Source organism: Diabrotica undecimpunctata, chromosome 1 (genome assembly GCF_040954645.1).
Source record: "Diabrotica undecimpunctata isolate CICGRU chromosome 1, icDiaUnde3, whole genome shotgun sequence".
NCBI classification, from domain to species: Eukaryota; Metazoa; Arthropoda; class Insecta; order Coleoptera; family Chrysomelidae; genus Diabrotica; species Diabrotica undecimpunctata.
Window position 1 is genome coordinate 130,974,793 of NC_092803.1, and position 25,184 is coordinate 130,999,976.

The 25,184-nt window shown below is 33.5% G+C and overlaps 1 protein-coding gene across 2 annotated transcripts in view; it reads left to right on the forward strand.

Moving 5' to 3' along the window:
• The first annotated feature begins 393 nt into the window (after positions 1 to 393).
• The window catches only part of LOC140431821 (facilitated trehalose transporter Tret1-like), a 34,215-nt gene continuing 9,424 nt past the window's right edge, over positions 394 to 25,184 (forward strand). Inside the window, exon 1 of one of the 2 annotated variants that reach the window (XM_072519702.1) lies at positions 394 to 516. In XM_072519702.1, coding sequence (XP_072375803.1) covers positions 503 to 516 — 14 coding nt within the window. In that variant the 5' untranslated portion in view covers positions 394 to 502. Of the gene's footprint in view, positions 517 to 15,029; positions 15,149 to 25,184 lie in introns of those variants that run through there. The other variant, XM_072519706.1, reaches the window with a different exon arrangement.

Here is a 25,184-nt window from a genome sequence, read left to right on the forward strand (position 1 = left end):
TGGCAAAAGAAGAATACGGTCATCAACAATAGGACTTGCCCATTGGCTATAACTTACTTTTGTTAAAATCCCTAGTTTGACTATATTTTTAATTTTGATTAAACGGTTTTATGCAAGAATTGGGCTTTGTTTGTATATTCTCTATTTAGTCATGTTTTGTGAATACTCACTCTTTATTTGAGTACCCAACAGATCAAATATTTACCACATCTAGATAATTAGTGATCTTATTTTGACCTACAGTCTTACATATGTCTAATCAAAAGGAATCTAAATTTGCGTCATAAATATTTTCATTCTTATTATTGACCAGTAAGTAACATATCTGAGTTTACAAAAACATACACACAGTTCGTTAGAAAGTTCAGTTTGCTTCTGTAAATAGTGTATATATTAGCGTGAAAAAATTTAAAATAACATCAATACATTGTATATATATCAACCGTTTATACATAGAAATTTGAGTGTTACTTTGTTTGTGAAATTATCCAATAAAGTGAAAATGCATGTTTTTTGGTAAGATAAATATCTAATCTAAGTATTTTGGTAATTAGAATTTTAAAAGAACACAGTACCAGATTTAAAGATTTTTCTTTTCAAAATATTTAAAATAAACAATATATTCTGTTAATTTCCTTTTTTGATATAACTATTTAATTAACTGAGCTTGTTAGTTTTTTATCAAATTTTTTATACTAATAAAGTTTGTATTTAATATCATTTAAATGGAAAATTAAATTTATTATTTTGATACTAATTTTGTATCTTAGTTAACTTTTGACGCTTAAGTTTGTTTGTTAATTGTTCCAAAACGTTAGTGATTAGCTATCATGGCTATTTACAATTTGTTAATTGCAGCTCGAAACAAATTTATAGTATTGCTGTTAAACAATGTTCTCAAAATGTTTAGGTAAGAACTTAAATTTTAGCGGGTTTGACAGTTGAAATTTATAGTAAGAGATATTACAAAAAGACTCTCATCTAGGAATTCATTAATTTTTTAGTGAAACTATTTTTAAAACAAAACGTCAAACTCATTATTTTGCTCATAACTTAAAACACTTGTCTATTTAGAGATTTGACGTCAACAGGCAACTTTTTTGGAAAAAAGATACACAAAATGAGATATGCTAAATTTAAATCGGTTAATAAATAAAGTTATTGCAAAATGAACAACAAAATCGGTGTTTTTAGATATTGCCAGTAACTTTTTTTATTATTTATCAAAATTTGCTTAAATGTACTTGAACTTAAGGGCCTTATCGTTTTTGAATTGTGTGCAAAAGATGGGTCAGATCGGTTGAATAGTTTTTGTGAAGTTTAATTTGTTTATAAGATTTTTTGAAAAATGAGTTAGTTTCTAAGGCTGGTCTAGTAATTTGACTAAATGTATCTCAATAATCGGTGCTTATTTTGCTCGTTAAGACGTATATAATGACTAGACTTCGGCAAATATGCAAATAAAAATGTAGAAAATATGCGCATAAATATGCACGTGTTTACCCGAAAATATGCAAATATTTTACAAAATATGCATACAAATAAATAAAAAAATCGTAAAATAGTAACAATTTTATTAAAAAAAAAAAAGTGTACATAACTAAATATTTCCTACTATTCATTAAGATTTACATTTATTTTAAGTAACTACATTTTTAAGTATGAATAAACTTATTTAGAATTATGGTAACAATAAATGACCAAGTGGTGTTCAAAATTTTCTAACAAAAACTTGTGGCTTCTGTCTGAGTACATATATTTATATATGGAAAAACTTCGTTCAACATCAACTGATGTAACGGGAGCATTTTTCAAACTAACCAAAACATTTGGTTCTAAATTAATTGTTTCCGAAATATTTCCAGCTAGAACACTGACTACTTCAGAAAGAATATGGTAACCTTTATTTTTTTCCATAGTAGCTTCAAATTTTTTTAAAATATCTTTTCCAATATTACCTCTAACGTTCCGACAACATGACGCAAATTCTTTTATTAATGCTGTACTTTCGAACAATGACAGTTTTGGTGATTCTAACTGAGTAATTGTTTTTTGAACAAAACTAAAATTTGATTTTATAAATGAAAGTTCTTGTTGAAACAAGTTACTCTGAAAAGTTTGTTTAGAATCCAAAAGAGATTGGGAACTTTCATCTGTTAACGTATCAATTATGTTCTTTATTTTAACAAAATGATCTGCATAAAAATTAGCTGCTTCTAACCATGTTCCCCATCGCGTTAAAATAGGTTGTGGTGGAAGAGGAATGTTAGGTAGCATTTCTTTATAAAGTTGAATTCTTATAGGAGATTTAAGAAATACTTTTTTGACACTGGATATCATGGTATTTACAAGAGGAAACTTTTTTCGTATTTCCTCTGCAACTCTGTTTAATCCATGCGCTACACAAGTAACATGTATTATATCTGGGAAAAATATTTTTAAATTTTGTCCTGCTTTCACCATATAAGGAGCAGCATCCGATAAAATAAGCAGTAATTTATTAGAAGGAATAGTTGTCGGAAGAAAAAAAGTTGCTAATGTTTTTTGTATAAAACGCGAAATTGTTAAAGCATTTGTTTTCTCAAGTTGCTGGCATGAAATAAGATGAGATTTTGGTAAGGTATCTTCTTTAAGAACACCAATCAATAAATGAGCAATATACTTTCCTGGGGAATCAGTGGTTTCGTCTACAGATATGTAAAAATAATTATCTGCAATTTCTTCCTTAATATTAATTAACACCGACGAGTATAGCCCGTTCACATTATTTCTTCTTAGAGACCGATCACTTGGAACATTAAGTTTGCATTATTTTTTTAGAAACGAACTAAAATTTACATTTGCTAATTTTGAAAGCGGTATGTTTGCAGACACTAATGCGCGACACAAGTCTTCATTAAAAGTTTCTTGCTCATCTAATTTTTTTGAAGTAGATTGGAAACATTTAGCCATTGAAGTTTGATGTTTTCCTCCTATTTTTCCTTTTTTTGCAATGTGTGAAGCAGTTCTCACATGTTGGTCTATCTGAAATTTCTTCTCACATGCTATCTATAAATAAAAATAAAAACCTTTATTTTAACCCAACCTTTAAAATATAAAAATATACAAGGTGTTTTTGGTTAATCAAATAACTGGTTTGGAAAAAAAACACTCGCTAAGTGTTTTAAATGCAGTATTAATCCACAAATTAGTTTTTGTTACTAACCATTAGTACATCATATAACTTATTTTAAAATTCAACAAAAGTTCTTTTTTTTGTTAATTCAATTACAATAAAAATAATTGTGTTTTAGAATAGCTGACTTCATAAAAAAAAGTAAAGGTGAAAAATTTTTCTAAATACACACCATTGTATTGTACCATGGACAATTTTTTCTCACTAAAGGAAGCTATTTTTCATTTAAAAACAACCTACGAGTACTAAATTTCAAGTAAATACGTTTATTGGTTTTAAAGTTATTGTTGTTATTAACTAAAAGAATTTAATTTTTTTTAATTTTAACACCCTGTATCTCGAAAAGTAAATAAGTTTGACCCCTCATTAACTATATCGTTTTGTTCAATTTTTCGAGAAGTATCTACAGTCAAACGTTGTAAGTGTCATTTGGAAACACCCTGTATGTATGAAATATTAGATATTTAATAGAAAATATTAGATACTTACAATTTTGCCACAGACTGAACAGTAGATTTTTCCCATATCCATAGACAGCTCTTTATAAGGTTTAATCCAAGTTGAAGCACTGGTTGTTTTAGGCATTATAAAATCACAATCTTCCTTTTTGTTACGCACAACGAGTGTTTACGCTTTGAATATCAAAACAAAAATGATTTACAAATCTGAGCATCAAATTAGAAATGTTTAGGTACCTAATTCAATAAACTGGGAGATTTTGGAAAATCCCTAAATTAGGAACAAAACTATTAGCCGTTTACCTGCTGTTAAGATACAATAAATTGTAGATAGATTTGAAGATTAGATCATAAAATGCAAATGAGCGAACCCTTAGCGATTATCCAATAACTGAATGCCTCAGTGACCGAGACTTTCTAAGAATGTTGAGGGCTACTTAAATTGATCTTCTTTGAAATTGTAAATGTTTTGTACCTGTAGAGATTACGTACTTAGATCATTTCTTGATTAAAATGACTACAAAATTTTATACAAGAATTGAAATAAATTGGTATGTTTAAAAATTTTCAAATACAGTATAAAAATCTGAACTTTTATGCACTTTATGCAAACTTTTATACAAATATGCCAAAATATGAAATATTTGCATAAAATATGCACAATATGCAAAATATGCAATATGCATATTTGCCGAAGTCTACTAATGACCTATGAAATTCATCCGCTCATCCGTTAATGTTTCCGCTCCATAAGTGAGTACAGGTAACACACATTGGTCAAAGATTTTTCTTTTGAGGCATATGGGTAGATGCGATTTAAATATAGAGTTTAATTTACCAAACGCTGCCTAGGCTAATCCGATGCGACGTGGGAGCTCACATGTCTGGTTATGTCTGCCCAACCGAATTTCATGTCCTAGGTACTTATCCTACCTAGTCTGTACAATATCCCTTCCATCAACAGCAATATTTCGATTTAGCACCAGATTATTTATTATTTGCGTCTTGTTCATATTAATCTTTAGTCCGACCTCCAAGGAAGCGTGATATAATTTTTCAAAGATTATTATTGCATCATCCATACAATCCACTATAAGGACGATGTGATCTGCAAATTCTCAAATGACTGAGATTCTTTCCATTTATGTTGATACCATGCTGTTTCAGATGTGCCCTTTTACAAGTATGTTCTAAAAGCGTCGTGAATAGTTTTGGAGAGACTCTGTCTCCTTGCCGTACTCCTCGCTGTATACAGAATTGATTTGTTTCTTGTTCAGATAGTCTTACGCTAGCTGTGGCATTTTGGTAGATATATTTGATTATGTTAGTGTAGCGATGGTCTATTCGGCATTCTGTCAATGCTTTTAACATTTTCTGATGGCTTAAGTAATACTCGTAATAAGTAAATAACAGCATATAAAACCGTCTATATATGTAAATAATATCAAACTTGAGCAAGTTGATAAAATCCTTTACCTTGTACAGCAATTAAACTGTAACGCAGAAAGTCACGGCGAAATTAGATCTAGGATAGAGCAGGCTAGAGCGGCTTTTAGAAGGATGTCCAAGGTGTTATGTAACAGAGACTTAAAATTGGCATTGAGGATCCACCTACTTCGCTGCTACGTGTTCTCGGTCTTCCACAATACTAGAATGTCACAGCAAGACTACTGAGATCATAAAAAGCATCAAGCAGAGAAAGCTGGAGTATTTCGGACATGTAATGAGAGGTCCTAAATATAGGTTGCTACAAAATAGCAGGCAAACGCAGTCCAGGACGAAGAAGAACCTCATGGTTGAAGAACTTGCGAGATTGATATGGTGTTGATACAAGCATGCTATTTAGGGTGGCAGTGAATAAAGTAAGATACCTATGATGGTAACCAACGTTCTAAAAGGACGTGGTAAATGAAGAAGAAGAAGATGGCTTACGGTATCGAATGCTTTCTCGTAGTCAACAAATATCAGTGCTAATGGTTTTGTTGTATTTTGAAGACTTCTCTATCAGGTTCTTTATTATTAGTAAGTGCTGTCTCTGGATCTAAATCCAGCTTGTTCTCTAGTCTAATTTAGCGTCCAGTCTTTTTTTAATAATTTTTGTGGAAAGTTTATATATGCATAAAAGCAAACTGATAGTACGGCAGTTTTTTAAATCTGTTATGTCTCCTATGAAATTAATTAAAATTAAATGGCTAAAAATATTTCGAAAGCTGGTTAAAAAATACAACTTTAAAAAAATAAAAAGTAATACGAACTGTAGGCAATAAAACAGCCTTTTTATTATGTTAATGTTACTCTACTGTAATTTACTGTTGTTAATTAACAACATTAATGGGTGAAATTAACTAATCATCTCTTATAACAAGAGTCAAAGTTTTTATCTTTTATAACAAAACTTTTAACAAATAAAATTATTGAAATTATTTTGAACAGAAATTGTAGGCAAAGCGTATGTACTTTGCATTTCGATCAAAGTAACAGGAGTGTGGGTAGCCGACTGAAGCGCAGGCGCGCTCTTCAAAAAATCTAACACAATTTCTAAATAGAAAACAAAAAATTGCATATCTCGGGTTCTACTGGACCAAATTTGCTCTTTCTTTTTTACACTGTTTTTAAACCCGAAAAATCTTCGGGATTTTGTAAAATCTAGTTAATTTCAGCCCTTAATGTTGTTAATTAACGATTTAACAAAGGGCTATCTTGGCTGCTAACGGTAGTAGGACATTGTTTAAAGTTGTGTTTTTTACCCAGGTTTCAAATATTTTTTAGCCATTTAATTTGAACTTGTCGTTCAGATAGCCAAGCGGGCTAGGCGGCCGATTCTCATTCGCTTCACTGTCGAATGGTTCAGTGGATGTGGGTTCGAGCCCCAGCTCGGTGTACAGAAAAATAAAAAAGGCTAACGCAGCAGTTTAAAACTCTAGATGAATCTGCAGCTTAGACTAGAATATGCTGGTGTCCGATCGGCCTATGGTGGAGCAGTGCGGCAAGAGATGAGGGCTTATGGCTCGGTGATACTCCTCCATAGATCCCTACCGAAAGGGCGTGGCGCCTAAATAACGGTGTATATATAATTTGAACTAAATTCTACGGAGTTATTGTAAATGTTTATAAGCTTAAAAAGTACTATTTATTATTAAATCATTTTGTGTACATAAATATATTTTTTTAACTTTTGCAAACGTCTTTTGTATATGGCTTAACCAGCAAAATAAGCTCCTGATTATTGAGATCCATTCAGTCAAATTATCTGGACTAGCATCAGAAATTAGCTTATTTTTCAAAAAATCTTATCAACAAATTAAATTTCGCCAAAAATACCTAACCGATCTGACCCATCTTTTGTACAAAATTCAAACACCATAATACCCTCAAGTTCTGGTACATTTACACAAATTTTAATAAACAAGAATTTAGTTAGTAACAATATTTAAAAACAGTGATTTTATTTTGTTGTTCATTTTGCAATAATCATTTTTGTTTATAAACTGATTTTAATGTAGAATATTTTATGTTGTGTGTCTTTATTTGTCTGTTTCTTAATTGACAAGTTTTTAAGTTATGAGCAAAATACCAAGTTTGACGTTTTGATTGTTTATTTAAAAATAGTTCCACTAAAAAATTAATGAATCTCTAGATAAGATTCTTTTTGTAATATCTTATACTATATATTTCAACAATTAAACCTGTCTATATAGTTGTGTCGAGTAAAAAACTAACTTAAATTGGCCTAGGGAACTTTTCTTTAGAAATCCTTTCCAATATACCGGCATAGTTCATCTGCCCAACTATGTACTTATCTATTTCTTCTTCTTCTTCAAGTGCCGTCTCCATCAATGGAGGTTAGCGGTTATGGTGGCAAACGTTTGTCTATCTTCAGCTGTTCTTAAGAGTTCCTCAAATCCAAGTCCTGTCCAGTTTCTGATATTACGTAACCAGGACAATTTTTTTCTTCCAATTCCTCGCTTTCCTTCTATTTTGCCTTTTATTATCAACTGAGGGATGTAGTATTTCTCGTTGCGCAACAAATGCCCTAAATAACTGGTTTTTCTTCTTTTGACTGTTCTTATTGTATTTCCTATTTCCAATTTCTTATTGTATTATATTTCCAAAACCAATGTTGTTATCATTATTGTATTTCATCGGTGTTCCTTTGTTCTATATTGTCTTTATAAATTTTTTTCATGCTAGACGAATCTAAAAGAGAATCGGAGAAAGTCAGTTAAAAAATCGAATCAAATCGAACAAAGTAATGAGTAATGACAGATCAAAATATTGAAATAGAAGGAACTGAAATCGAAGATTTAACAGTGAGATCACTAAGAGAATCCGTTTGACTTGGGCACTAGAGGAAGATGTGGGTACTGAGAAATGCTACCAAATGCTACCAATTATGATCTATAAAATGAAAACAATTATACTTACTTAGTGATCAGCTAATAGGTTAAGAATAACATATATCTAAGACAACATTAACTAAACGAGGCAAAAAGAATAAAAAAATAGAAACAGAAGTTGTAATATTGGTATCATTTCAGAAATAAAATTAAATTGAATAAGATACGGAGCACTAAAGGTGAATGAGAGATAGACAATAAACAGTATTTATTGGAGACCACGAGAAGATAAGTGTAGTAGGTGAATCTAAAACGGGATACTAAAACGGTGGTTAGATATACATTGATAATGCGTGTTTAAAGTTTAAAATAGGTAATTAATCGCACCAACTGGTTAGAAAAGACACGAGTGAAAGGCTCAACAAAATGTAATCATTACGGAATAGATGGAAAAATATTCATTTGTGTCTACCTGGCCATTTATGACCTTTAAATTTTTATCGTTTTACATATAATCCAATTTACGTCTTAAAGATACAATTAAATATTATCCAATAAATTAGATTTTTTTAATTTTAGTTGGGCATAGTCAATGACCTTTTCTAAATCGACAAATTAGTATATGCAATTAATAGAACTTGGTTCATAAAATTTATTATGGTAACCGTATTCTCATGCTATTATTTTCTTTCTTGTTACACTATCTTGATTTTTAAAGGTACACCTCTTTCTATTCCCATACCTGTATTACGTACTATTTCTGCAAAATCTACAATTTCTATCAGTTTTTTGGTATTTTAAAGCTACACATCTTTCTATTTACATACCTGTATTATGTTCTCTACAAAATGCACTACTTCTGCAAAATCTACAATTTGTATCAGTTTTTTTGTATTTTTTCATTGGTGTCAAACGTAATTATTTATCTACGTTATCATGGAAATTCTTTTTAAAGCCACCTCGACTCTTCTAGCACTGACAATGGTTGAAATGCATATTTTCATACGACAAAATAAAACAATGATTTGAATAGTAACTTTAATGGCAGTAAAGGTAGTTTCTTCTTATTACACATAATCCATTGTATTTCTGTAACGTTTCCGAGCTATTATCTAAGTTTATTTCATGCAGGCATAATTTCTGTTATTAGCAATTAAAAATATGTAAACGTGCTCATCATTAAATTGTCGTTTATTCCAAAAATTGTTATATTTTTTCTGCTTGTCACAAATTTTTAGTTTTCGTTAATTTCATAAAAACCAAAAACTAGAGCTACAACCCATTGCAGTTATAAACAATACCACATAATACGCTAAGACACAGAGACCTGAAACCACCAAGATCATTTGCGCAGTAAATCGAATAGGGCAGACTAAGCTGTTAACATCCAGTTAAAAAATATTGCATATGAAGTCGGTCATTATATTGTCAAATAACGTAACATTATGGCAGTCCCAATAAACCGTTAAAATAATTATTGTAATATAGTATTATAAAATCATTCTTGTAGTTATTGTGTACTCAATTTTATTTTGTTGATATTTTAACAAAATCAAATCTGTAAAATACTAATTGATTTGACAACAGGGTGGAAGCAACCATCTTTGTCATTCATTAAGTTGACGCACATCGCAGTTGCAGTTATTTCTGGTATACCGCACTAGATACTTGCCTTTATTCGTCCTCATACGTATGTTTACATTTCAGTTCTGATCTATAATCGATACTACACTTTCTGATCTTTTCTAGTACTTTTCTCGTAACAAAGTTTAAACACCATTGCAAACACGTTTGTGATATGTTGAACAACCATTTGATACCTTCTTGTTCTTTTGGGTTTCTTATCGAAGATAAAATTTTGGATAGTTTCAATGTGTTCTCGTCTCTCTTTGATTCTATTCTTTATGTACTCGAACAAACAGAAAATGAAATTGGTCATCAAAACTTACGCGTTGTAAGTGGTGAAAACTAGCTGAAATCACGTGTACATCGTGAATTCTCGGAAATTTTGAATACATTGACTAGCGGCGCGTAAGAAAATATGTTTCCTTACCGGTCACTTTACATTGTATTTCTGCTTATATTAATCAAATAATACATTAAATCTAGTTTATAAAATAAGTTTTCATTCATATTAATAATGTGTCAATTGGGTAGATGAATGAGAGTCGACTATATACCTAAAGATGTAAAATACTCAAATTGGTATATTATTTTTAAGAAGGATATCCAAATATTAATCTATCAATAGAAAGAGTACTAGCAGCCGCAGATGTTTGTTTGGTCTGTGTGTATATAAGGTCTTCTAATAACATGCCAAAACGTGTTTATTTGAAAGAACTAATACATCGAGTCATGCATTACATGAATCATATTGTTACAAATACAATCTTCCCCGCAATCGATCCTACGTATTGCGTTTACCGCAGTAAACAGAACGAAACGCAATGATCAAGATTCTAAATAGTCGATTCGATATTTTCGGAGAAAAATTTAATTCCCTTGAGTGTCAAAATAACCGGGCTAGTCTATTTAATAGCGAATTTAATTATTTTCCCGACATTATGTCGAAATATGTTTACACAGCAAAATGAAAGCACAACAGCTGAATTAGCAGCTAAACCAACGATTGCTTCAACTGCGCAACGAAGCAAACACTTTCATTTTACGAGAGTCAATAAAAAAACTGGAAATTCAGCCAAAAAGAAGAACCATGTAGAATACAAAATAAACGCATGGTGTAGAACAGGAATGATAATACAGCACAACAAAATAAAAAAAATTGTCCGCAGCAAGATAGGGGTAAATGTGGATTCTGATCACTATTGGGTAAAAAGTAGGGTAGGGGCCAGAATTTTAAACATAAAAAAGAAAATAGGTTCTAAACATCATCATCATCATGGCTTATTCACTCCTGGCGGAGTGTTTGCCCCCCTTTTTTGCTCTCTTATTCATTTATTGCGGAGAATCAGTCCGCTGTTGTTTTTTTTTATTATTATAGCAGCGTGTGTGACTTGGCCCTGTCTACAATTTTCTTCCATTCTTTCCGGTCCTTACAGCGCTCCTTCCAATTGTAGATTCTCAGCTTCTTTATGTCTGCTAAGACTTGATCTCTCCATCTTGTTTTGGGTCTCCCCTTTGGTCTCTTTGTTGTTGGTCTCCATCCAGTTATTCGCTTTAGCGTAGAGTCTGGGTTAGTTCTTTCTGTGTGTCCCAGCCACATCAGCCTTTGCGTCTTCACGAACTTGATTATGTCTTCACCCTCGATGACTTCTTTAATTTCTTCATTGGTTAATCTTCTAAATTCGCCTACACTTATCCTCACCGGTCCCATTATTCGTCGAATTATCTTTCTCTCTAATATTTCCAACCTCATTTCATCTTTTTGTGTTAGGCACATCGTCTCTGCACCATCGGTGATCACTGGCCTGATTGCAGTCTTGTAAATTTTTAATTTGGTTTTCTTACTAGTGTTCTTTTCTTTCAGGAATTTTTGGTAGTTCCAGTAGGTTTTATTATCCAGTAGGATGCGTTCATTTATTTCATCCGTTCTATCATTTCTGTCATTCACCATCACTCCCAGGTGTTTGAAACGGTGTACTCTTTCAAATGTATATGCACCAAGCTTAATTTCTTTCTCTATGTTTGTATTCTCTCTTGAACTTTTGAGGTATTTGGTTTTGCTTTGGTTAATTACTAGCCCTCTCTTCTTTGCTTCTTTATCTAGTATTAATATTATGTTCTGCATGCTTTTTAAATCTCTAGTAACCAGTGCAATATCGTCTGCATACGCTATCAGTTGGGCTGAAGATTCGATAATCGTTCCCATAATTTTGGCTGCTCTTGCTGCCCCTCTATGGCAATGTTAAATAATGTTGTTGACAGGGAGCCTCCCTGTCTGACACCTACCTCCATTTGTACTTCATCTGACGGGCCTTCCCTTGTTAAGATTCGTGCCTTGGGTTCCTTCATCGTCATTTTCGTGAGACTTATTAGTTTTTCTTGGATGCCTAATTGATTCATATCCTTAATTAGCTCCTCCCTTATTACACTGTCAAAAGCTTGCTTGTAGTCAATAAACAGTATATATAGATCTATATAAACAGTATATATAGACGATTTGCGTTACAATGTGTATTGCATCTATTGTTGACTTACGTTCTCTGAATTCATGTTGGTATTCACCTATTTTTGTTCTAGTTTCTTTTTCTATTCTTTGTCTGATCAAATTAGTTAATATTTTGTACATTGTATTTAATAACGTGATTCCCCTGTAGTTAGTGCATTTCGTCTTGTCGCCTTTTTAGGGATTGGTGTTATCAGACCACAATTCCAGTCGTTCGGCATGCGTTCTTCTTCCCATATTCGTTCTATTAGGTTGTGGATTCTGTGGGCTAGTTCCTCTCCCCCTTTCTTGAAGAACTCATTTATAATGTCGTCTGGTCCTGCTCCTTTTTTTGTCTTTAATCTGTTTATGGTCGCCAATACTTCGCTGTATGAGGGAGGCTCTGATTGTTCTCCATTCCTATTTGTGATTTTATGTATTTATATAGTCTTGCATTATCATTACTATTGGCTTCGAGTTCCTGCAGTCATTCTTCGATCCATTTCTTCTTTTTTGTTTTGCAGCATTTGTCTGACTCTTTCTTCTTCTCTTTATAGTGTAGGAGATCTTCTTGTTTCCCTGTGGCCACACACCTGTGTCTTGCTTTGTCCTTGTCTTTACTAGCTTGCTCGCATTCTTCATCGTACCAATCCTTTCTTTTATTGTCTTCCATTAGTCCTATCGTCTCCTCTGCTGTTGTTAAGATACTATCTTTTATGTCTTCCCATGTTTTATCTATGTTCGATGGTTTTAGGACTAGTAGTTTTTCTTCCAATTTAGTGCAGAATTTTCTGTTTGCATTATCTGTATTTAGTTTCGACCGATTCCACCTCTTTCTTTTCTTTCTGTCGTTTTTATCTTTAAGTATCTTCAATTTCATGTCGCCTATCACCAAAATGTGATCCGAATCAGCATTGGCTCCCCTGTAAGACCTTACATTCTGTAAAATTGTTCTCCATTTTTTTGAGATTAGGATGTGGTCTATTTGGTTTCCATCTGTTGTTTCAGGTATTAGCCACGTTACTTTGTGCCCTTTATTGTGCTTGAATTGAGTGCTAATAATAAAAGTATTGGTTGCTGCTGCTAGAATACATATTCTCCTACCATTGTTATTCGTATTTTGATGGATCGTTTCTTTTCCTGCGATTTCTCTGTTCGTGTCTTCTTTCCCTATCTTTGCGTTGAAGTCTCCTAACAGGATTAGTATGTCGTTCTTTGGTATTTCTTCGTACAATTCTTCAAGTTTCTCATAGAATTCATTCTTTCCTTCTTCAGGAGCATTCTCAGTAGGAGCATATATGTTAACAAATGTTAAATTTGCTTGTTTATTTTTCATTCTAATATATGATATTCTTCCATCAACCGCTTTAAAGTTAATAATCTTGGCTCTAACGCTATTACTCACTAGAAAGGCAGTTCCATTGCGCCCCTGTTTGCTTTCTCCTGCGTAGTACATTGTGTAATTTCTTCTAGCAATCATCCCTTCTCCTGCCCACCTTATTTCTTGTAGCGCTAGTATTCCCATCTTGTATTTTATCATTTCTTTTGCCAACTCTTCCATTTTGCCTGGTCTTAGAAGTGTTTTGATATTCCACGTTCCTATTCTTATTTTTCTATTTTTGTTTTTTGCTTTATTTTGTTTTGTTTTGTTTTTGCGTCTTTTCTTACAAAACAGTTTCATGTCCGTATTCATTGCCAACTCCGTTATACTGTCGCCATCTTTTGGTATATTTTTTGTTAGTTTTTTGACGCCATTTTCATCAATTTTTCTCTTGGATCTATATTATCAGATATGGGAGATCTGTCGTTTATTGTCCTAGCGTTACTCTTCTTCTCTTTAGGTTTCTTCCAGTAATTTACATCTATGCCTTCTAGTTGCTCCAGTGAAAACGGTTCACCATTTATCCATAATTTGTTGTATTTTAATGCGGCTGTGTGTCCTTCCTGGCGTACCATTTTCATGTGCTGGAGAAGATGCTTCCTTTCATGTAGTATTTTCTTCGGGAAGTCCTGATTAATATATATTTTAGTTCCTCTTAGGTTTTTAGCAGCCTTCAGAATTTCCATTCTCATAGCTTCCTTTTCATTTCTACTAGGTTCTAAACATGAACGATATAATGTAGTAGGACTCAAAGATGCGCACAAAAATAGAGAATATAAACAAAATATAAACATCAATCTAGAATGCAGATTAAAACGGTTCAGAAATATCATGAAAGAACAGCTGAAGAATTACTGGGCATGGAAAGTGAAAAAAGAAGAACAAGAACGGATGTCTGGCTTGACAAAGAATGTCAGATTTTAACAAAAAGAAAAATCAGCATTTTTACTAATGCAACAGGATCACAGAAACTGACAAGCAGATTAAAAATATAAGTTAATAATATGTAAAGAAGAAAATCAACCGCAGAAAGAATTGAGGTAATATATGAACAAAAAATTTCAGGAATTACAATAACTAAGGGTACGCATAAACTCATACAAATAAATGCTCTCGTAGATAAACTCATCACCGTAATAAAAGCAGGGATTTTAAAATAGACCCGGAGAGATTTGCAAACTGATCACTGACTACCTTCACCCAGTGGTGCAGGTTGCAAACCTCCAAGGTTTGATAATTTGAAAGAATAATCCAAGTCCGAGTACAAATAAAACACCGAAGATTAGGACTAAGTCTAAAGACTAAGACTAAAAATTTTCAGATTTTAAATTCGTTTAGATTGCTAGATACGTCTAATAATCCTTTCATTTCCACTTCGGAAATCGAAACATCAAAATAAACGTATTAATCGTTTTTATTTCTAATTAAAGATAGGAAATAGCATTAACTACTAGTATTTTAAATGTATTTGTTTTGTTTAATTTCCAAGTTGTTTAGTTATTTCCATACCAAAGTAGTTATTCGTTTATTTACGTAAATGAGGCAAATACGGATCTGTTTTAAAATGACAATGAGTGTATGTACAATTATTTTGTTTTTATAAATTAACACCAAAATTAAGTTATCGATTTAGTTACGCACAATTTGTTTATGTCCCTTTACCAGGCAATTAAAGCTGATTTTGATTTAAAGGTAACATTTTTTACTAGGAAATAATATTAAAATATAGGTTAACGTTTTTTTAATGTACCATACTAAAACTAAGCGTAAAACTTCCTTAATATTTTATAACGTTTGACAATTTATTTTTATTTAGAAATTCCTACTAAACCTTTTGATGTTCATATTCGACAATTTTATTTCCCTTTTATCTTATATCTTCATTCTTATATATATTTTTTACTGTTTTTCAGGATTTTTTTTTATATTAGTTCCAGTTCCTTCTTCGACCCCACTTTTTTTTTCATATCAAAAACTAATCATTATCATTTGGTTATATAATGTGCTTCCGTAAAACCAAACTGCGATCGGCTCAGTTGTGTTTATATTAGTTTATATGGTCTGCTGTGTATAGTTTTCAAAAATGAATCAATTTTTATGTTTGGTTTTTTAAGCAAAGTTATAAATGTTGATTTGAGCCAAGCTTGTGATATTTCCAGTAATGTATATATTATTGAAAATATGGATAATAATTATTTTAAGTTATTGATTATCATTAATAAAATTAAATATTTTAACATGTGTTTGCCAACACAAAAGAACAATGTATTAAACGTAGACCAGCTCAAAGACAAATAACATTTTGCGTATCGATATATCACCATGTCATTTATGTCCTTATTCGTGTTTTTCAATAATTAAACTTTTCTAATTGAAGAATTCTTACACTGATATTGAATCAGCTTTGTAGTATTAATCCTAGATACCTATTTATTTCAGTTTTTGTATTTCTTCATCCTTTCGAGTAATTAAATATTTCCACTTCCATAAACCTGTTTAAACGCACTAGTATAGTTTCCAAATTTATTTCTGTCTTTAACCTTTCATTCACTCTAATAGAACATATGTATTTAGTTTTCACCGCAATCATATCATTTTTATTCCTCATAATATCTCCTCCTCAATATTTTCTCCTTCGTAAGGATGTAGTGGCGTCATGTAATTGGTTTGACTATTTCTGTCCAATTATCTCTCTCCTGTGCGTGTTGTTTTGCTTCGGAGAATAAGTAACCAGTCATCTGATTTATTTGGGTCAACCATCGCATCGTACTGGAGATCTTCCTCTGGATCTTTTACCCGCTACGTCACCTTCAACTACCATTCGCTCCATGCATTCCCTTCTAGTTATATGTCCAAAATATCTCAGTATATTTTGGTTGATAGTTGTGATGAGTCTAGGTTTTATGTTAAGTTCTGCTAGAATTGAGTTATTTGTGGGATGTGCGATGCATGTATGCGCATTCTACGGTAGACCCACATTTCAAATGCCATTATACGCTTTGAATCGGCTTTTTTTATTGTCCAAGTTTCTGAAGCATAGGTGGCGATAGGAAATATCAATGCTCGAACAAGGCGTAATTTTGTGTTTTTTGTGATGTCAGTGTTCTTCCAAATTTTTGTGAGTTTGACTGTTGCCGATCTGGCCATTGTGATGCGTCGACGAATCTCGTCTTCGCATCCTCCACTGTTAGTAATAACTGAGCCTAAGTAATTAAATTGCCTGACCACTTCGTAACCTGCCATGATTCTTATCTCTGCCTGGTTGTTTCTGATTCTATCGGTGATCATCACTTTGGTTTTTTGCATATTTATTTTCAAACCATATTCCATACTCACCGTGCGTAGCCTATTCATAATTTGTTCCAGTTCTTCTGGTGATGACGCCAATATAACAGTGTCATCAGCATAACGTAGGTTTTTGATTTTCCTTCCTGCTATTGTTGGATAATATGTTCACTATATACAGGGTGGTCCTTAAGTAATTGTACAAACGAAAACCGTAAATTCTACACTTTAAAATATTACGATTTAAGCCAACTTGCTTTAATAAAATGTTGATATTAAGAAAGATACAGGGTGTTAAATTGGAAATTTAAAATTCTATTTTTCGCTATAACTTTTACGTTTGTAAATATTTTTGGACAAAAATTTATAATTGGATGCTTTAAAGAAGGATAAATTATAATTTTATACAAACTTTAATGTAAATGATAGAGGGCGCCACATATGCCACATGTGTGGCATAGATTTGCGCTTAACTTTTTTGCTCTTAAAGTTAGCTCTATTTGTGTTAAAAAATATTAAAGATACATTATTTTTACAAGGAAAAGGTGTACTTGTTGATAACCTCAAAATTTAACCGTTTTCGAGATATTCGCATTTTATAAGTGAGCTGCATAATAATTCTTAGTTGTAATATTTGTGCGGTGAAGCACTGAATACCTGTAGATAAGCATAATTCACAGTTTATTCTTATTACAACAACTTTTTTTGTACAACAATTTTCATTTTCATCAATTTTTTTTGTATTTTCAACAAAATTTTTGTTATGTCTGCTAAATGTCTTATGAAAATATTCTTCATCTTCTTCTTTAGGTGCCGTGTCCGTATTCAGACGTTGGCCGTCATCATGTTTACAATTTCCCTTTTATATCGCTTCTTAAGTTTCTATACCTACTGGAGTTGTATTACTTTTTCCCTATAGTAAAATGCTGAAAACCCAAAATATGTGGTTTATGTAAGATGGTACACCACCACATTCTAGAGAGAAGGCAGTGAGAACATACTTAAATATAACTGTTCTGAACGTTGGATTTATCGTGGCAGTCATATTCCTTTGCAATGTGGTGAGATATTGATATAATTATTTATAATTATAATATATAATTATTTAATTTATAAATTAGGACCATTTTTATTAGGACAATTAGAAACTAAAGCCCAGGTATTGAATAACACATATGTGTCTTGTTTCATAATACTTTTGCTACCAATCTAACCTTAAAGACTCATTTTTACAAAAACATCATCGTTGGCCTAATAACCGATATTGTTATAAATATAGTAAACACACAGGTAATTTAGTTCAGCATAATATTAGTTCGTTAGTTAATCATAATAGACCATTTGTTCGAGATGTAATTATAGTTACTCGTAAGCTGTAACGTAATCATATAAATAAGTAATGACATCCATAGGTTATTCCGTGTTTATACAAGTAACCAATGAATCAAATACATCACAGTTTAACCTCTGCCACAAATAAGATGTAGTTCCATAATATACCATAAGGTTTGGATATGTATCCAAAAGAATATATTCATCCATTATACATTATAGCCACCACGTAGCCCAGAATTTAATCCGCTTGATTTTGGTGTATGGGGCATATTAAAACAACGTGTCTATAAGAATTCCATAAACATTCGCAACCAACTATGGGAAGAAATAAATACTGCAGTAGTTTCTTTAGAACCAATGATACTATTTAAGATGAGACGATCTTTTATGTAATATATTGACAAATGAATTAAAGAAAATGTGGACATATCGAAAACTTACGTTGACAAAAAGTTATGTTATTTAGTTTAACTATTTCTTAATTTGGTTTGTAAACAAAATGTTTTGATTATGACTTTAATTTAACATATAACGTAAAATGTTTGATGTAAAATCCCTATTATTCTGTTTTTGTCAAATCCTATTATTAATTATCCTGCTGATATATTTATTTTATTTAATATTTTGTTAACTATTGGCTTTAGTTAAATGTATGTTATACCAAAATTTAGATTTATTAATGTTTTTGTCTATTTTTCCTTCGTTGCTTGGAGTAATTGCCTTAAATCAGAATTATGCAGCTGATTTGTAAAATGCGATTATCACGAAAACTGTTAAGTTTTGAAGTTATTAAGAAGTATAACTTTTTTTTGTTAAAATAATGTATCTTTAATATTTTTTATCAAAAATACAGGTAACTCAAACAGCAAAAAAGTTAAGTGCAAATTTATGCCACATTTGTGGCATATGTGGCGCACTCTATCAGCTACATCAAAGTGTGCATCAAATTATAATTTCTCATATTTAAAAGTACCCAGTTGTAAATTTTTTTGCATAAATCTTTACAAACATGAAAGTTATAGCGAAAAATAGAATTTTAAATTTGCACTTTAACACCCTGTATCTTTCTTAATATCAACATTTTATTAAAGCAATTTGGCTTAAATCGTAATATTTTAAAGTGTAGAATTTACAGTTTTCGTTTGTACAATTACTTAAGGACCACCCTGTATATATATATAATGGAAATGTATATTCAATATATATATATATATATATATATATATATATATATATATATATATATATATATATATATATATATATATATTGAATAGAATAGGCGATATTATGTATCCCTGTCGAACTCGACCTTCAGATTTTAATTTGGAATAAGATTTTCGAAGACCACATTATTAACTCTTACATTAGCAGTATTATTTACATATAGTTTTTGTAATAAATAGATTAGATATTCTGGCGTACTCATTTCTCTAAGTATATATCCCATTTTACGACATCGAAGGCTTTAGAATAGTCAACAAAGCATAAATATGTTTCTATGTTAAACTCTCGAGATTTTTCGATAATTTGACGAATATTAAGAATATGTTCTTTTGTTCCTCTACCTGGAACGAATCTACATTGTTCTTGGGGAATTTGTGGTAAGATAATTGATTTTAGTCTTTCATTGATGATGGTTAGAAGTACTTTGCTCGCGTGTGATATCAATGCTAGTGTACGGTAATTACTGCAATCTGTCGGTGAACCTTTTTATATATGGGAATAAACGTGAGTTTACCCCAGTCATTTGGCCACTTTCCGGTATTCCAGATCTCATTGCAAATTTTAAGCATTACTTTACCGTCCTTAATTCTCCCATTTTTTTTGAGTGTTTCAGCTGTTATTCCATCTTCTCCTTCTGCTTTTTTGAATTTCAGCTTTTTAATTGCCGCCTCAATTTCTGACTTCAATATTTGAAGTTCTTTTTCATAACTTCTTTTCTCTATATTATTGTCTGGGTCGTTGTTAGAAAATAGTATTTCGCAATATTGTTTTCACACCCCTGCTATACCGTCTGGGTTTGTTATGGTATTTACATTATTATCTTTGATGATCTGTGTCTGCGGTTTAAATTTTTGAACTCGCTAGATACTTGACTTTTCAGAAAAGTTGTCTAGATTCTTGACGGTCAGCATGTTCCTCTAGTTATACACAATGGTTTTATTATAAGTGCATATCTCTATTTCTTTTTGTTTTGAATTTGATGTGCCGTTTCTAGGTTTTCGTCTTTCTTCTACAAGATTGAGAGTCTATTCAGTCATCCAATGTTTTTTCCTAGCTGTTTTGTCTTTGGGATTAGTATTGTTGATGGTTTCAGTGATCTATTTCTTTGTGTAGTCCCACGTTTTATCAGGGTCCTCGGTAGTCACTGGTAGGTCAGCTTCTGCTAATGCTTCTCAAAACTTTTCCGGGTGTTTTGGAATCTATTTTTATCTTTTATTTGTGATTGTTTTACTGTGTAACTTAATGCGAAATTCTGCTTGTAACATTTTATGGTCGAAACCACAGTCTGCAGCTGGTTTTGTCTTCACGTTAATTATTGAGCTCTTCCATCGTTTAGTGACAAGAATATAATCTATTTGATTCTTGTATCGTCTTCCAGGCAAAGACCGTGTTGACAATATCCGCGGATGATGTTTAAACATTGTATTTACTATACTAAGATCCATATCGATGGCAAATTGAAGAAGCCGTTCACCTCGTTAATTTTGTTCGCCCAAGCCATGTTTACCTATCATTCCTTTCAAATGGTCATCTATTTTAGTTTTTCCTATTTTTGTATTCCAATCTCCTATTATCATCATTGGTTCTTATTTGGGAATGTTAGAGATGGTTTCATGTATCAGGTGGTATGTTTCTTCTACTGCATCTTCTGTCACTTCGGATGCTGGCATATATACCTGTATAATATGCATTTTGGCTGGTTTAGTGTTTAGAGTTATTTTGATTATTCGATCATTTACTGGAAGGTATTGTGATGGGTAGCTCTTTCGGGGCGACAGACTCAGTAAAACACAGGTTTGAAATAAAAATAAATCTATTAAGTATATATATACAATAAATAAAAACTAAAAAAAAAGGAATTCTACGTTGTATACTTATAAAACAAAAATAAAATGAATTCTACGTTTCCGTCTGGGTCCCGCGATGAATGAATTTCCCCGGCAAACGTCTATAAAAGAAAAGAAACTAATTAGTACTACTAATATACTCGCTTTCGCTTCAATTCAGCGAAAGCTCCGAATATGCTCGCAAACAAAATATTTAGCTGTGCAGACCCACGGCAATGTTCAATACACAATGCCGACGGGTTCCGCTTGGCTAAGGACAGAGTATGATCCTCAATACGGAAATCTCTGTCCCGGTTGGTTCTGTGCAGATCCACGGTAATGCTCAATACGCAATACCGATGGGTTCCGCTTGGTTAGGGACAGAGTATGATCCTCAATACGGAACTATCTCTGTCCAGAATGTCTCGCTGGTTCACTACACCGGCGAGTCAGGGAGCCTAGAGCGCTAGCTACAAGACTGTCTAATTCCGCTATTCACACGCCTTAAATAGCCGTTTGAATTCCCCTACGCCGTCACGTTGTAGAAGTGGATGCGCAAATATTGACACTCCCACGGTTCGAACTGTTAAACGATGAGAGCATCGTTACACCCCCTTCTCTTTGAAAAAAAAAGTAACATACCTTTTTTTTGTGTATATGGTGTCTACAGCCTCGTGATGCCATCTATCCCTCTCGGTATCTTTATTACAATCTTCCTCCCCACGGTTTTAAATCTTTTACATGCGCCGTCGTCTGCTTGCGGCTACTACTATCGGCCAATTTCAGTTTTACTATTACTGGTGATATCACTGACGTTACTATGTATGGTCCTGAGTACTTCGGCGCTAGTTTGCTGGTGAAAGCTGCACTGGCTGATGATAGATGGTGTTCCTTTTTCATGACTCGATCTCCTGGATGCGGCTGCCAGTCTCTTCGTCTTAGATCGTAATGTTTCTTTTGGTCCTCGAAAGCGTGTTCCATGTGCACTTTCGCTAGTTCTCTTAACGCTTCTAACTTGTTTAAGTTTTCTGCATACCCCTGTATATCTTGTCCATTTGTCGCCTCTGTTATGTCTAATTCCCTTCCGAAATTAAGAAGCGCTGGTGAAAATCCTGTTGAATCGTGTCTTGACGAATTTATGGCGTAGCAGAATTCTGGTATGAATTTGTCCCAGTCTTAATGGTTATCCTCCACGTAAGTAGCTATCATCGTTTTCAGTACTTTGTTCATTCGTTCTACTGGATTGCATTGAGGTGAGTACGGTGGTGTTAGAATGTGATTTATGTTATAGGACTTTAGGAACGCCTTAAAATTTCCGCTTGTAAATTGCGCGCCGTTGTCCGAGATGATTTTCTTCGGGATACCGAATTGCATGACTACTTTAGATCGTAGAGTGTCGATGCTGAGTTCGTAGATGCTGCTCTTATTGGCTGGGCGACGACCCATTTGGTAAACCGGTCTTGCACGACTATTAAGAAAATGTTTCCTTTTGCAGATCTTGGGAATGGTCCCATTAAATCAACTGAGACAGTATGCCAAGGCTTTTCTACAGTGGACGGTTGCATTTTCCCGGCTGGTTGCATTTGAGACGGTTTATATTGGAGGCACTTCGTACAGGCTCTAACGTAGTCTGCAATTTGTTTAAACATCTTAGGCCAATAGTACTTTTGCGCTATTCGGCAAATTGTTTTTGCAATTCCTAAGTGGCCTGCTGTGGTCGAGTCATGATTTTCCTCCAAAATATCTTTCCTTTTATATCTTGGTACGCATAATTTCCATGGGTTATTAAACTCTGGGTCGGCTAAATTACGGCTGCTCCAAACGTGTTTATATAATTTCCCGTTTGATATTTGTAAATCCGGGAAATCGTCTGGGTTCTGGAGTACATTCCTATATAAATTATCGTACCAACTGCATGATTCCAGTTCTGATGCTAATAATTCCGACTCTGGTTCTTCGCTCTGGTTTTCTTGTGGTTGTCGTGACAAAGCATCTGCTACCTTGTTGAGGACTCCCTTTCTATATATTACCTCGAAATCGTACTGTTGCAGTTCTAAACTCCACCTGGCTAACCGACCTGACGGGTTTTTAAGGTTCTTCAGCCATTTAAGGGACTGATGGTCTGATATGACCTTAAAATTGTATCCTTCTATATACGGCCTCATTTGCTTTATCCCGTACACGATGGATAGACATTCTTTTTCTGTTGTGGAATATTTTGTCTCGGCTGGTGTGAGGGTTCGACTAGCATATGCAATTACTTTATCCTGGCCGTCGTATTTCTGTGTTAGTGCAACTCCAAGTCCACAGTTCGACGCATCTGTTTGCAGGTAAAATGTTTTCGAAAAATCGGGGCATGCTAATACTGGGGCCGATGTAAGTTTTGATTTTAGCTCTTCAAACGCGTTTTCCTGCTTATCGGTCCATTTCCATCTTATCTTCTTCTTCAGAAGCATGTTTAGTGGTCCTGCTATTGTCGAATAGTTCTCTATGAATCGGCGGTACCATGATGTTATTCCTAGGAACCGGCGGAGTTGACGCACATTTCTCGGTGCTGTAAGTCCGGTTATAGCGTTGGTTTTCTCCGGGTCGGTTTTTATTCCTTCTGCTCCAACCACATGTCCTAAGTATTTGAGTTCTGACTGGCAAAACGTGCATTTCTCGAAGTTCAGCTGTAATCTGGCTTCTTTCAGTCTTCGGAAAACTTCATGTAGGTGATTTAAATGCTCTTGGAGCGTTTTAGATATTACTACGATATCATCCAAGTAGGCAAACGCGAATTCCATATCGGGAGGTATTACCTTATCCAGTAGGCGTTGGAAAGTGGCTCCTGCGGAATGCAGTCCGAATGGGGTGGTTTTGAACTGAAAATGGCCTTTTCCGGGTACGCTGAATGCTGTCACTGGGCGGCTTGTTTCTTCTAGGGGTATTTGAAAATATCCCTGTTTCAAATCGAGGGTCGATATAAAATTTGCTTCCTTAAGTCTATCCAGAATTTCCGATATTCTGGGTAACGGATATGCGTCCTTATCTGATAGTTCGTTGACTTTTCTAAAGTCAATGCAAAATCTGTACGAGTTATCCTTTTTCCTAACTAGTACAATCGGTGAACTCCAACCACTTGTGGAGGGTTCGATGGTTCCTTCTTTTAACATTTTGTCCACTTCTTGGTTGATGATCTGTAGCATTGCGGGATTGTGCCGCCTATAAGGCTGCTTGACTGGATCGCACTTTTTCTTCAATTTTATTTCGTGTCTTATTAAGTTCGTGGGTCCTGTTATATTCTCAAACTCCCTTAGTTCTTTTCTTAGGAACCTTTCTAACTCCGTATTTTGAGTGGAGTCTTTTAAAGTGTTACATGTCTCTTCTTGATGTTGTATGTATTGTTTGGTCGTATGTTTATCGAATTTAAGTTCGATAGAATGGTTCCTGAGGAATTCCACTCCTATTAATGCATCTTCCGTCAACCCTGGCATTACTATGAATGTTTGTCGGGTTTGTAACTTATCGATCTCGCATTCAATTGTCAACTTCTGGTTAAGCTCGATTGACGCTCCATTTGCTAGTCTTGTTCTCCCGCTGTAGCTATCTAGAGAGTCCTTGTATATCTGAGCTACTCTATCCCCGACGTAATTTTTGGTAGTTCCTGTGTCGATGAGCGCTCTGTATGTTCTTTGCCCTATTTTTAGTGATGCGAACAGTCGAATGTCATTGCTTGCTGGCTGTGTAACGGCGAAAACGAATGGAGTCGAATCTTGTTTTACAGACTGGGACGATTCCTTGTTTCTCCAGTCTGTAATTCGTTTCCCTGACGCCTGAAACAGCAGTCGCTGCTGTAAACCCCTTCTCTGCCGCAACGCGAACAAAACTTTTTCCATGGGTTTTTGCAGTTTTTACGGCTGTGACCTGGCATCTTGCATCTAAAGCATGCCGTTTTCGCATCGTACTCTGCTTGCTCCGTGCGTCTCCAGTTTCCACGGTAAATCTGATTTGCTCGGGTCTTTTCGTCTTCTAGAGCTTCGTATTCTTGGGCTAAATCCTGTAATTCGGCTAAC